At 49.8% G+C, this 14,444-nt stretch overlaps 1 protein-coding gene across 1 annotated transcript; it reads right to left on the reverse strand.

Annotated features, from left to right (window-relative positions):
* Positions 1-695: 695 nt before the first annotated feature.
* Positions 696-4,340, reverse strand: GAST (gastrin). The gene is made up of 3 exons (XM_008012702.3): positions 4,284-4,340; positions 1,020-1,235; positions 696-889 (listed from the first exon to the last, which is right to left on the reverse strand). Exons 2-3 carry the CDS (start codon positions 1,228-1,230, stop codon positions 786-788), a joined length of 315 nt encoding a protein of 104 aa, XP_008010893.2. The 5' UTR covers positions 1,231-1,235; positions 4,284-4,340; the 3' UTR covers positions 696-785.
* Positions 4,341-14,444: the final 10,104 nt, after the last annotated feature.

Genomic DNA, 14,444 nt, shown 5'->3' on the forward strand with positions numbered 1-14,444 from the left:
GGAGGAAGCCACGTGGCGCAGAGTGGGAGGAGAACCTCGGGGGAGGAAGCCACGTGGCGCAGAGTGGGAGGAGAACCTCAGGGCTAGCTTTCAGGGCTGTGACAGGGAGTTCAGGTCGTATTCTAAGTGCATTAGGAAACATTGCAAGGTTAAAACAGAGTGACACGGTTTATCTTTTAAAAAGCTTACTCTGAGGCCAGGCACAGTGGCTCATGCCTGTAATCCCAGTACTTTGGGAGGCCGAGGCAGGCGGATCACCTGAGGTCAGGAGTTCAAGACCAGCCTGGCCAACATGATGAAACCCCATCCCCTCTAAAACTACAAAAAAAATTAGCCAGGTGTGGTGGCGGGCACCTGTAATCCCAGACACTTGGGAGGCTGAGGCAGGAGAATAGCTTGAAGCGGGGAGGCAGAGGTTGCAGTGAGCCGAGATCATGCCACTGCACTCCAGCCTGGGTGACAAGAGTGAAACTGTGTCTCAAAAAATAAAATAAAATTAAAATTAAAAAAAGTTGACTCTGGCTATGAACCCTACCATCTGTTATCCCGCCCACACCTGTGGATTCTTGTTCGATGTGGGGCTCTGGGGGAGCCAGAGTCCCTGCCCCTAAGAGGCATTCAGTTCTCCTCCGTGCCACAATTTCACCCCGCGATGAGTCCCCCTCCTCTGCCCTACAGCACTGACACAGTCCATTGATCCACTGGAAACTAGTTTATTTTTGATTAGTTTTTCAGGGGATAGGGCTGGGGTGGAGTGGGAGGTGGCTGGGCTCTGAAGCTTGGTTCTAGGGTTGTTGGTTCTCATCCTCGGCACTGCGGCGGCCAAAGTCCATCCATCCATAGGCTTCTTCTTCTTCCTCCATCCATGGTCCCTGCTTCTTGGATGGGTCTGAGGAGGTGAGAAAGGCGAGAATGGGGGAAGGATGCCTGCCTTTCAGGAGCCGAAGTCTGGGCCAGTCTGGGGAGACCTTGGCCAAACCTGGCCGAGTGAGGCAAGCAGGGCAGTCAGCAGCTCCTACCTGCCACGAGGTGTGGGGGACCCTGGGGTCCCAGGTGCCTTCGGTGGTGAAAGACTGGGCCTTGCTGGTCCAGCCAGGGTAGCTCCAGGTTCCTGTTGGCCCCTGTACCTAAGGGTGCATCTGGCTCCTGGGAGCGGGGCTTCCAAGAAGCTTCAGAGAAGGCAGCCAGAGCCAGTGCAAAGATCAGCACATACACACACAGTTGCTGCATCTCGTCTGCAAAGGGGAGAAGGGACTAGCTTAAGGGTGAGGCTGTCCCCACACAGGCCCAGAGACAGGGGACTGAACCATGTGGCTCCAGGCCTCTACCTGCTGATGAGTCTGCAATTTTTTTTTTTTTTTTTTTGAGACAGAGTTTCCCTCTTGTTGCCCAGGCTGGAGTGCAGTGGCGGGATCTTGGCTCACTGTAACCTCTGCCTCCCAGGTTCAAATGATTCTCCTGCCTCAGCCTCCAGAATATCTGGGACTATAGGCACGTGCCACCATGCCTGGCTAATTTTTGTAATTTTTAGTAGAGACGGGGTTTCACCATGTTGGCCAGGCTGGTCTCAAACTCCTGACCTCAGGTGATCCACCTGCCTCAGCCTCCCAAATGCTGGGATTACAGGCGTGAACCACCGCGCCCGGGTGAGTCTGTAATTCCATGTCGAGTTGTGGACTATTTCTTCAGTTCAGTTCTCCAGTTTCTGCCAGTTCCACGCCAGCCCCGAAGTCTCGTGTTTTTTCTCTTTACCTACCCTGATTACAGCCACTGCTTCTCTTGGAGAAAATCAAATCCTAGGGCAGTGGTTTTCCTAGGTTCTGTTCTGCAGAATTTGAGGCCATGTTAGTGGCTCTGTAGTTGTTTAAGTCATGTAATTTATTTATTTATCGAGACAGGGTCTCACTCTGTCACCTAGGCTGCAGTGCAGTAGTGCAATCACTGCTCACTGCAGCCTCTACCTCCTGGGCTCAGGTGATCCTCCCACCTCAGCCTCCAGAAGAGCTGGGACTACAGGCTTGCACCACCACGTCTAGCTAATTTTTTTGTACTTTTTGTAGAAATGGGGTTTCACCATGTTGCCCAAGCTAGTCTTGAACTGTTGGGCTCAAGCAATCCTCCCACCTCAGCCTCCCAAAGTGCCGCGATTACGGATGTGAGCCACTGTGCTCGGCCCAAGACTTGTTATTTAAAGTGAACTTTTTAGGCCAGGCTTGGTAATCCCAGCACTTTGGGAGACTGAGGAGGACGGATCCCTTGAGCCCACGAGTTTGAGACCAGCCTGGGCAACATACCGAAACCCCATCTCTACAACAAATACAAAAATTAGCCGGGCATGGTGGCATGCACCTGTATTCCCAGCTACTTGGGAGGCTGAGGTGGGAGGATCGCTTGAGCCCTGGAGGTGGAGGTTGCAGTGAGCCGAGATTGCACCACTGTACTCCAGCCTGGGCGACAGAGTGAGACCCTGTCTCAAAAAAACAAAAACAAAAAGTGAAACTTTTAAATAGTAATACCAAAGGAACATAGACATCCAACTGTGTTACAGACTGCATGTTATCACTTTGGAGACTGCAGCACATTCAATGCTTGGCCAGCTCACACTGCTTTTTTGTGCAGCCCTGAGAGGAAAGGTTCTCCTGTCATTTTTGCTTAACTGAGGAATATCCTGTGATTATAATGAAGCAGTTAAGAAAAAATTAAGCTGTCTCCATTAGCAATTATGTATCAGGGTGAATCCAGTTTGGGGAAAAGATATAATACAGAACTAAACTGGAATCTCAAACAAATGTAAAATTCAAATGGTTGTTTGTTCCCTGGACTCACGATTTTTGTATTCTTTTAGTCTCATTATTCTGATTGGCTTTATCATAAGAAAATGATAAAAATTTTCTCTTGTCAGAATACATTTGTATTAATAAAGCACTGCTTTTAAGTTTTTCTTTTTTTCTTTTTGTGAGACAGAATCTTGCTCTGTCTCCCAGGCTGGAATGCAGTGGATGGAGTGATCCTGGCTCACTGCAGCCTCGACCTCTTGGGCTCCAGAGGTCCTCCCACCTCAGCCTCCTGAGTAGCTGGGACTACAATTGTGCACTACAATGCCCAGCTAATTTATTTGTTTTTATTTTTAGTAGAGACGAGGGCTCACTATGTTGCCCAGGCTGGTCTGGAACTCCTGAGCTCAAGTAATCTGCTTGCCTCAGCCTCCCAAAGTGTTGTGATCACAGGCATGAGCCATGGTGCCTGGCTATTAAGTTTTTCATAATGAGGTTCTCTGTTAGGTTTTCCCTGGAAGAAAAGAATTCTGCTGCTGAAGAAACATTTGAAAACTCAGTGATCTGGACCTGTACTGTCAGATGCTAACCACACGTTAGTTGTTCAGTGTTGTAGCCACCAGTCACATGTGGCTCTTTACATTTAAATTAATTAAATTAAAAAATTACAGCCAGGTGCAGTGGCTCACGCCTGTAATCCCAGCACTTTCAGAGGCTGAGGGGGTTGGATCGCTTGAGGTCAGGAGTTTGTGACCAGCTTGGCCAACATGGTGAAACTCTGTCTCTACCAAAAATATAAAAAATTAGCCGGGTGTTATGGCAGGCGCCTGTAATCCCAGCTACTGAGGAGGCTGAGGCAGGAGAATTGCTTGAACCTGGGAGGCAGAGGTTGCAGTGAGCTGTGATCACGCCACTGCACTCCAGCCTGGGTGACACAGCAAGACTCTGTATAAAAAACAAACAACAACAACAACAAACTTCCTTACACCAACCCCATTTCAAGCACACACGTGGCTAGTGGCTACCATATTGAACGGTGCAGATAAAGAACATTTCCTGCATCATAGGACGTTCTTTTGGATGGCAGTGGTCTAGGAAAGGGCTTGAAGTGGGATCCAGGAGCTGTGGATTCCCATCCCAGCCCTGCCTAAAAATCCCTGTGACTTTGGGCAAGTCACATCTTGCCTCTGGGCCTCAGTTTTCTCACCTAAGAGAGAGGAGAAGAACCCCAGTCCTCCTCACCTCCCAGGGCTGGGAGGAGTGTGAAGGGAGAGGTTAAGGGCAGGGCCCTGGCTGGGGCAGAAGGGCAGGTAGAAGGCAAGGCTGGGAACACAAGGGTAGGTACTGGAGCCAAGACCTAGTTCCATCCTGGGATAAAGAAAGGGTGCCAGCTCTGGAGACCCCAAGGGGTGAGCCCCAGACTCTGACCAGTTGCCTGATACCTTGATGGGGAAGAGGACCTGTCAACCCACTTCCCAGCCTCTCCCCTCTCCTCCTGGGTTTTCTCACCTGCAGAGCTGGGAGGTGTGTGGTGTGGCGGTTGGGCCTGGTGCCTCTCAGGTCTCTGCTCTGCCTGGTGTTCCAGGCCGGCCTTATAAAGCCCTCGAGGTCCCTCCCAACTGTGCCCCCCCCACCCCTACCCTGCCATATGAGTCCAGGCGAGAGGAACGGGGTGGGGCACAGGTACAGCCCATCGCCCTGCCCCACCCTGTCATTTAGTGTCGGTCAGTCATCCAGGATGTGGGGGAAGGATAGGGGGGTTGACCTTCATGGTGAGGGGCTGGAGCGGGGTGGTGGCAGCTCTCCAGCTGTACCTAAGGGGCAGGAACCAAGCTCCCTTGGTCAGGAGCAATGCTCCCCACCTATCCTGGGGGTCAGAGGCCTGGTACTCATCTCTTGAACTACATAGGGACTTTTGTGGGTGGTGGTAGGTGAGGGAGTGAACCCGATGGGCTTAGATTCAGGGAAAGTAGATTTCACCATCCACTGATGTTTGATGAGTGTGTGAATGTGGGGTGATGTATTGATTCCCCATCCCCTCCACTGGACTCTGCAAACACAACGTGTTACCAGGAGCAATGAGTTGTGGGCTGATGGTCCTGTTCTCTCCTTCTGGTGGCTCACATCCTGGTCACCTCTGAAGCCCCTTCACCCTCCCCCTACCGTGGAACACCTTCGGCGCCTTCTTCTCCTTAGGCCTTCTGTGCTGGTCTGAGTTTGGCTTGTAGCTGCCCCACGTCTCCCAGGTCAGCTGCCCATGCACCACCACCTGCAAACCCCCTATGCAGAGCCAATTCCTGGGGGGTCCTGCCTTTCAAGCCTCCTTCATTTTGTTTTCAGGGGGAGCTAGTAAGCTGCATAACAACCTTTTTTTTTTTTTTTTTTTTTGAGACAAAGTCTACCTCTGTCACCAGGCTGGAGTGCAGTGGTGTGATCTCGGCTCACTGCAACCTCCACCTTCCGGGTTCAAGCGATTCTTCTGCCTCAGCCTCCCAAGTAGCTGGGATTACAGACCCATGCCCCCACGCCTGGCTAATTTTTTGTATTTTTAGTAGAGATGGGGTTTCACCATGTTGAGCGGACTGGTTGTCGAACTCCTGACCTCATGATCGGCCCGGCTCAGTCTCCTAAAGTTCTGGGATTACAGGTGTGAGCCACCATGCCCAGCCAACAACTTTTCAGTGTCAAAGTATACCTTCAAATGGTTAGCAAACAGACTAAAGCATTTGCCGAAGATGGACCAGAAAACAAAACGGCACCTTGTTGACTTATTCGATAAACTGCTGCCTCCACATGGTTTGACCGGATGTAATGAGTTGTAGGCTGTTTTTGATTTTTCCACCATTGAGAGCAGAGATTTTGCTTCTGTTCATGCATCATCAGGCCCCCTCCTTTTCTGGGAGAGTTTGATTCCCCTTGGGTCTTGGGTAATGGCTGTGGTACCCATGCTCACAGCCAGCCTTGGTGAGAATTAATGGGTGATGAAGGAAGCAGGCTGTGCGGTGTCCATGGCAACTGACGGCTGAATAACCATTGTGAATAACCACTCTGATCCAGAACAGGACATGGTGACTCAGCAGATGGAATAAATGAAAATGACAAAAAGCAGTGCAGGCATTGGTGATGATTAATTGAATCACAGAATCTCAGAGATGGAAGGACTTTGAGGGGGCTTGGGAGAACAGGTGGGGTGGGTGTAGCTCTGTTCATGCACTAGGGGAATGAATGAAGACATTCGTGTTGCTGTGGTAACTCTAATGGGAAATGATAAGCTTTCAGTAGAACCCTGATTGTACCAGAGCCCAAGACTCAGTTTGTGCCCGTGGAGGGGGTTATGCCCCCTTGAGTGTTCTTCCCTAGGCTGGTTACATGAGGGATGGCAATTTCAACAAATAGAAGCATGTCTTCTATTCCACAGGCGATGGTTAGAATGTCACTATTTGGCTGGGCGTGGTGGCTCACACCTGTAATCCCAGCACTTTGGGAGGCTGAGGCGAGCAGATCACGAGGTCAAGAGATCGAAACCATCCTGGCCAACATGTTGAAACTTGACTCTACTAAAAATACAAAAATTAGCTGGGCATGGTGGCGGGCACCTGTAATCCCAGCTACTCGGGAGACTGACGCAGGAGAATCGCTTGAACTTGGGAGGCAGAGAGAGGTTGCAGTGAGCTGAGATCACGCCATTGCACTCCAGCCTGTGGACAGAGTGAGACTCTGTTTCAAAAACAAACAAACAAACAAAAAAAAGAATGTCACTATTTGCAGACCCTGTCAGGTCTGCAGGGGTGGGGTTGTATTCAGAGATGAGCACCCTTGACCCTGAGGAGCTCCCTAGTCACCGACTGCACGTTCTCATCACAAGGGGACCGTGTCTGATGGAAAAGGAAAGGTTTCCTCGTCCTGTCTTTTTCCAGCTGATGAGCTTTGAGCACATTTCTCCCCCTCTCTGAGCTGTTTTCTCCTCTAGGAAATGAGGAAAGTAACTTGGGGAGGAGGGTCTCGTGAAGGTGATGTACATATAGCGCCCTGCACGGAGCTCAAAACATCGCAGGTATTTGGCCGGGCGCAGTGGCTCATGCCTATGATCCCAGCACTATGGGAGGCCAAGGCAAGCAGATCGCCTGAGGTCAGGAGTTTGAGACCAGCCTGAACAACATGGTGAAACCCCGTTTCTACTAAAAATACAAAAATTAGTCGGGCATGGTGGTGTGTGCCTATAATCCCAGCTACTCGGGAGGCTGAGGCACGAGAATTGCTTGAACCCGGGAGGTGGAAGTTGGAGTGAGCCAAGATCGTGCCGTTGCACTCCAGCCTGGGTGACAGAGACTGTCTCAAACAAACAGACAAAAGAGAACATCGGGGTATTTAATCCATTTTGCATCTTCTTCCCCATCCTTTCTGGGTCTCAGTTAACCACATTTGGAAATAGGAATCATTCATTCGTACCTCATAGGGCTGCAGTGAAGGGAAGAGGCGACAAGGTCTGTGTACACGCTTTGTACACTTAGGGGAGTTCTCCTCTCCCAAGGCTTAAAGGAGGGTAATTCCCTAAGCATATCACTCTGTGAATCCAAGGGTTTCCCTCCTGCCAGCTGTGACTCAGAGAGACACCAGCCCAACTGCCACTGAAAGAGGCAGCAGGGATAGAGTCTACGGAGGCTGGACCTCCTGGTATACAGGGGGTTTTGGAACTGGTGGGGCCAGGGTTTGAATCATGGCTCTAACACTGACTAGCTGGGTGAGCAGAAAATTCAGTTTCTGGGCCTACCAAATTGAAGACCAGATCCCAGATCTTGGGACCCATCTCCATCCCCCTCCAGGGTGTAGGTGTGTGGGCCCTGCCCCTGTCATCACAATGATGACAATGCCGTGTACCAGGCACTGATAAGCTCTTAGCATGAATGAATGCAATCACTCTTCACCATGATCCTACAACCTAAGTGCTGATGTGAACCCATTCTTCAGAAGAAGCTGATGGGTACGGTGGCTCACACCTGTAATCCCAGCACCTGGGGAGGCCAAGGCCGGCAGATCACTTGAGCCCAAGAATTGAAGACCAGCCTGGGCAACATGGCAAAACCCCATCTCAACAAAAAATACAAAAATTATTTTTTTTTGTAGTGGTGCGTGGCTGTGGTCCCAGCTATTTGGGAGGCTGAGGTGGGAGGATTGCTTGAACCTGGGGGAGGGGGGGTCAGAGGTTGCAGTGAGCCATGATTGTGCCACTGTACTTGGGAGACAGAGCGAGACGCTGTCTCAAAAAAAAAAAAAAAAAAAAAAAAATAGGGAGCTTATGCTGGATTATCTGACTGGGCCCAGTATAATCACATAGCCCTTAACTTTCTTCAGCTAGAGGCAGAAGAGATGTGGCTGAAGGTCAGGTCAGAGAGCTGGAGTTATGAGGACTCCACAAGCAATTGCTGGTCCGAAGATGGCAGGAGGGCCACAGGACGAGGAATGCAGTGGCCTTGAGGAGCTGAGAGGTTCTCTACCGACAGTCAGGAAAGAGGAACATCAGCCCCACAATGACAAAGAATGAAATGTGGCCAACAACCTGGATGAGCTTGGAAGTGGATTCATCCTGGAGCCTCTGGAAAGAAACGCAGCCCTGCCACCTGATTGTGGCCTTGGGAGACCCTAATCAGGGGACCCTGTGAGCCACTCTGTACGAGGACTTCTGACCTACAGAACCGTGAGATAATAACTTAGTGTTGTTTTAAGCTTCTAAATTGTGGTGATTTATTATGGCAGCAATCAAAAATGGATACAAGGGATCACAGCTGTGTAAAGGTTTCTGTTTAGTAAAAACTGGCCCAGCATGAATTTGCATGTAAATTTTCAAATACAATAAAGAGAGATGTTCTTTGAAGTATTCTGACCATCCAAATATTCCAAATTCATTCCAGTTACTGAGGACCTGCTGTGAGCTAGGGTACAGATGAGGCCACCTGGGAATAAGAAGTGGATATGACAGGGCTGGGTGCAGTGGCTCACGCCTATAATCCCAGCACTTTGGGAGGCCGAGGTGGGTGGATCACCTGAGGTCAAGAGTTCAAGACCAGCCTGACCAACATGATGAAACCCTGTCTCTACTAAAAAATACAAAATTAGCCAGGCATTGTGGTGCACATCTGTAATCCCAGCTACTTGGGAGGCTGAGGCGGAAGAATCGCTTGAACATGTGAGGCAGAGGTTGCAGTGAGCTGAGATTGTGCCATTGCACTCCAGCCTGGGCAACAAGAGCGAAACGTTGTCTCAAAAAAAAAAAAAAAAAAAAAGAAGAGATGACTGTGACAGGACAGACCCTTTCATTGCTATGATGGAGTTTAGATTCTAGGAGCATAAAAGAGTAACAGATGGCTGGGCGTGGTGGCTCACGCTTGGAATCCTAGCACTTTGGGAGGCCGAGGTAGGCGGATTGCCTGAGCTCAGGAGTTCAAGATCAGCCTGGGTAACTTGGTGAAACCTTGTCTCTACTAAAATACAAAAAAAAAAAAAAAAAAAAGAAAAGAAAAAATAGCCAGGCATGGCGGTGTGTGCCTGTAGTCCCAGCTACTTGGGAGGCTGAGGCTGGAGAATTGCTTGAACCCGGGAGGCAGAGGGTGAAGTGAGCTGAGATCGTGCCACTGCACTCCAGCCTGGCGACAGCATGAGACTCCATCTCAAAAATAAAAGAAAAAAGAGTAACAGAATAACAAGGGTCTCCTGTGGAGGAGACTGTTCCCTGAGGAGGGAGAGGCTTTTCAGTGGACCGGGCACACTCCTGCCTGCCAGGGCTGGCTTTGGGAAACAGATCACTATTGATGAGCTGCAAACCGCTGTCAGGGAGGCAGTGCCTTGGCTTCCTAATTGGTTATTGATGGCAGAAAAGGAAGAGCTTGATGACGACTCAATCATTCTGGCCCAGGTAACCAGGGCTTTGGAGGATGTGATGATTCTGGGGACAAACAGTGACACCTGGAAGGTGTTTGCGTCAATGAGGGCATCCATGGTCCCCCCTGGGGTAGGGGGCTAGGTAGAGGGAGGTGAGTTCTTGGGTTCTGGCCTCAGCTGCTATCTGAGAGTGGTGATGGTGACATGGCAGGGCCAAGAGCACAGGGTGCAAGCTGCTCGCAGACTGGGCTGGAGAGGCTGCCCACCACCCCTGGGACCAGGCTGGGCTGTCAAGGACAGAACATAGTGGCTCTCCTTACTCTGGCTCCCGCTTCTCTCCTGAGCCTCCTCTCTCCTTTTCTCCTCTGATGCCCACCTGTGCCTTCGAAGCAGTTGTTCTCAGCCCAGGCTTTGTATTTGGATCACTCGGCCTCAAGTGATCCTCCCTCCTGGCCTCCCAAAGCGCTGGGATTTTAGGCATGGGCCACCACGCCTGGCCTAACAGTGGTTTTAATTGGGAAAAATAATCCTAAAGGCTCCTCTGTAAGAGGATGAGAAGAGTCTATTCGGGTGTGTTCCAGGCTGAATGGCTCACCCCTGGCCCCACAGGTAGGAGGTGAAGGAGCTGAGTTGGGGACCCCAGGGTCTTGGACTCCATGTGCTGCTGCCTCTTGTCTGCCCACAGCCTCCCATCCCACCCCTTCCAGAAGCCTTGCTCCTGCTGAATCTGTCTTCACTGAGACGTCCAGCTCCTCCACTGTCTGGCTCCTCTCAGCCCGCCTACCCCTCCCAGGGTTTGTCATCTCAGTTCTGTGTGATGCACATAGATTGCTGCCCCTGTCCTGCTTCTGAACCTGCCAGGCTGGTCCCAGGCCCCTGCCAGGCCACCCCCACTCCTTCCTCAGCTCCTGTCTCCCACTCCCTGCAAAAACCGACAGAAAAGTTCCGAAATTGACCAGTTGATTCAATTGCAAATTAATATTCTGCAGCTTGGTTGTTACCTGGCAACTGTGGTGAATCATTTCTCTTTCATTCCCAAGGTCTTTTGACATCAGCCCCCTTTTCCCTACCGTGAACACAGCTGCCTAAGTCCCCCTTCCGTCCTTTTCTCCTTTCCTCCATCACTGGATGGTCTGTCACCCCATTCAGTGTCAGCCCCTCCACTAGGGCCCGTCATCCCAGACCCTCCTGCCTGCTTAGAGACCACATGCTTTCACCCTTTCATTCATTCATCCATGCATCTGTTTATTCAACACAAATTTTCCAAGTGCCTGCTTTGTGTCAGGCACTGTGCTGACTCTGGGGACACAATGGTGATTGAGAGGGTCTTTGGTCTTTCTCCTCCCTTTACTTTGTTGTCTATAGAGCCCAGGAGTGGGGTGGGTTGGAGTGACACACAGTGGGCTCAAAGGGCCATGGGGGAGGTTTTGATGGCTGATTTTGCCTATGACCTCGCTATTGAGAATGCTATTTCAGAGAAGGGAGAATGGTCAGTGCATTTCTTCAAGCTTTACTGAAGTTATGCTGCATATATAAACCCACCTAATTCCAAACTATCCCTGGCAGAGGGCAGAGGTCATTTCTGTCCATGAGCCAGAGAGATGCTGCCATGTGGCAAGGGCAACAGCCCTGCTCATAATGTGCCCACCCGGCCAGCTTTGGAAATGATGCAATTCTTTTTTTCTTTTTTTTTTTTTTTTAATAAGCCATTTAACCAGGCGAAGTGGCTCACGCCTGTAATTCCAGCACTTTGGGAGACTGAGGCAGGTGGATCACTTGAGGTCAGGAGTTCGAGACCAGCATGGCCAACATGGTGAAACCCCAGTCTCTAATAAAAATTAGCCGGGTGTGGTAGCGCATGCCTGTAATCCAGCTACTCGGGAGGATGAGGCAGGAGAATTGCCTGAATTCAAGGGGTGGAGGTTGCAGTGAGCCAAGATCAGGCCACTGCACTCCAGCCTGGGCAACAGAGTGAGACTGTCTCCAAAAAAAAAAAAAAAAAAAAGCCATTTATTTAGATATTGTTTATATACCATACCTTTTGCCCTTTGAAAGTATACACTTCAGTGGCTTCTATATTATTTACTTTCTTTTTGAGACAGGTTCTTTTTTTTTTTTTTGAGACGGAGTCTTGCTCTGTCACCGAGGCTGGAGTGCAGTGGTATGATCTCGGCTCACTGCAACCTCCGCCTCCCGAGTTCAAGTGATTCTCCTGCCTCAGTCTCCCAAGTAAAGTAGCTGGGATTACAGGTGTCCGTCACCACACCTGGCTGTTTTTTTGTATTTTTAGTAGAGATGGGGTTTCACCATGTTAGTCAGGTTGGTCTCAAAAACTCCTGACCTCAAACGATCTGCCCGTCTCATCCTCCCAAAGTGCTGGGATTACTGGCGTGAGTCACTGTGACTGGCTGGGGTCTTCTTATATTGCCCAGGCTGGTCTTGAACTCAGGTGATCCTCCTGCATTTGGCTCCCAAAGTGCTGGGATTACAGGCATGAGTCACTGTGCCCAGCCAAAGACAGGTTTTTTGCTGTGTTGCATAGGCTATTCTCAAACTTCTGGGCTCAATGATCCTCCCACGTAAGCCTCCTGAGCAGCTGGGACTGGAGATGCAAACCACCAAGCCCATCTTCAGTGGCTTTTAGTTCACACATTTGTGCAACTATCACTATTATCTCATTCAGAACACTTTCATCACCCCAAAAGGAAACCCCACACCCATCTGCAGTCATTCCTCATTCCCCCTTTTCCCTGGAAACCACAAATCTACTTTCTGTCTCCATGAATTTGCCTATTCTGGGCCTTTAATTTAACTGGATTCATACAATATGTGGCCTTTTGTATATGGGTTATTTTACTTAGCATGATGCTTTCGTGATTCATTCATGTTGTAGTATGTATCAGAACTTTATTCTTTTTAATATTTATTTATTTATTTATTTTTTGAGATGGAGTCTTGCTCCATCTCTCAGACTGGAGTGCAATGGCAGGATTTCAGCTCACTGCAACCTCTGCCTCCCAGGTTCAAGCAATTCTCCTGCCTCAGCCTCCCAAGTAGCAGGCATTACAGGTGCCTGCCACCACACCCAGCTAATTTTTTGTATTTTTAGTAGAGACAGGGTTTCACTATGTTGGCCAGGCTGGTCTCCAACTCTTGACCTCAGGCAATCCACCGCCTCGGCCTCCCAAAGTACTTGGATTACAGGTGTAAGCCACTGTGCCTAGCCCTTATTTTTTTTGAGACAGAATTCTGCTCTCGTTGCCCAGGCTGGAGTGCAATGGCACGATCTCAGCTCACTGCAAACTCCGCCTCCTGGGTTCAAGTGATTCTCCTGCCTCAGCCTCTCGAGTAGCTGGGATTACAGGTGCTCACCACCATGTCTGGCTAATTTTTGTATTTTTAGTAGAGAGTATTTCTGTATTTTTAGCGGAGAGACTCCGTCTCAAAAAAAAAAAAAAAAAAAACAAAAGGCCGGGAGTGGTGGCTCAAGCCTGTAATCCCAGCACTTTGGGAGGCCGAGACGGGCGGATCACGAGGTCAGGAGGTCGAGACCATCCTAGCTAACACGGTGAAACCCCGTCTCTACTAAAAAATACAAAAAAACTAGCTGGGCGAGGTGGCGGGCACCTGTAGTCCCAGCTACTCGGGAGGCTGAGGCAGGAGAATGGTGTAAACCCGGGAGGCGGAGCTTGCAGTGAGCTGAGATCCGGCCACTGCACTCCAGCCTGGGCAACAGAGCCAGACTCCGTCTCAAAAAAAAAAAAAAAAAAAAGAAAGAAAGGAAGAAATTTAAAAAGCTACTCTCTAAAACAGCATTCAAGCAGGAAATGAAAATCACAGATTACTTAGAATATGACAGACCACAAGAATAGTAAGAGAGTAGGGCTGAGCACAGTGGCTCACGCCTGTAATCCCAGCACTTTGGGAGGCCGAGGCGGGTGGATCACGAGGTCAGGAGTTCAAGATCAGCCTGGCCAGCATGGTGAAACCCTGTTTCTACTAATAATACAAAAAATTAGCTGAGTATGGTGTCGTGTGCCTGTAATCCCAGCTACTCGGGAAGCTGAGGCAGGAGAATTGCTTGAACCCGGGAGGTGGAAGTTGCAGTGGGCTGAAATTGCGCCACTGCACTCTGGCCTAGGTGACAAGAGTGAGACTCTGTCTCAAAAAAACAAAAACAAAAACAAACAAACAAAAAACTAAGAAATGGTGCCAAATCTTATTTATTTATTTATTTAGAGACGGGCTCTCTCTCACTCCCATTGCCCAGACTGGTGTCCAGTGGCACAATCTCGGCTTCCTGGGCTCAAGTGATTCTCCCCTGTTAGTCTCCTGAGCAGCTGGGATTCCAGGCACACACCACCACACCTGGCTAATTTTTTTGTTTGGTTTTGTTTTAGTAGAGGCAGGATTTTGCCATGTTGCCCGGGCTGGTCTCAAACTCCTAGGCTCAAACAATCTGCCTGCCTTGGCCTCCCAAAGTGCTAGGATTATAGGCGTGAGCCACCACACCTGTCCCAAATCTAATTTAGAGCATTAAAAAGTATTCATGGCTGGTCATGGTGGATTACAGCAATAATATCCCAGCACTTTGGGAGGCTGAGGTAAGAGGATCAGTTGAGCCCAGGAGTTCGGGACCAGCCTGGGCAACAGAGTGAGACCCTGTCTCTACTTAAAAAAAAAAAAAAAAAAAAAAAAAAAAAAAAAGCCAGGTGTGGCAGTGCCAGCCTGAAGTCCCAGCTACTTGAGAGGCTGAGGTGAGAGGATTGCTTGAGCCTGGGAGTTGGAGGCTGC

The sequence above is a fragment of the Chlorocebus sabaeus genome, chromosome 16 (assembly GCF_047675955.1).
Source record: "Chlorocebus sabaeus isolate Y175 chromosome 16, mChlSab1.0.hap1, whole genome shotgun sequence".
Taxonomy (NCBI): Eukaryota; Metazoa; Chordata; class Mammalia; order Primates; family Cercopithecidae; genus Chlorocebus; species Chlorocebus sabaeus.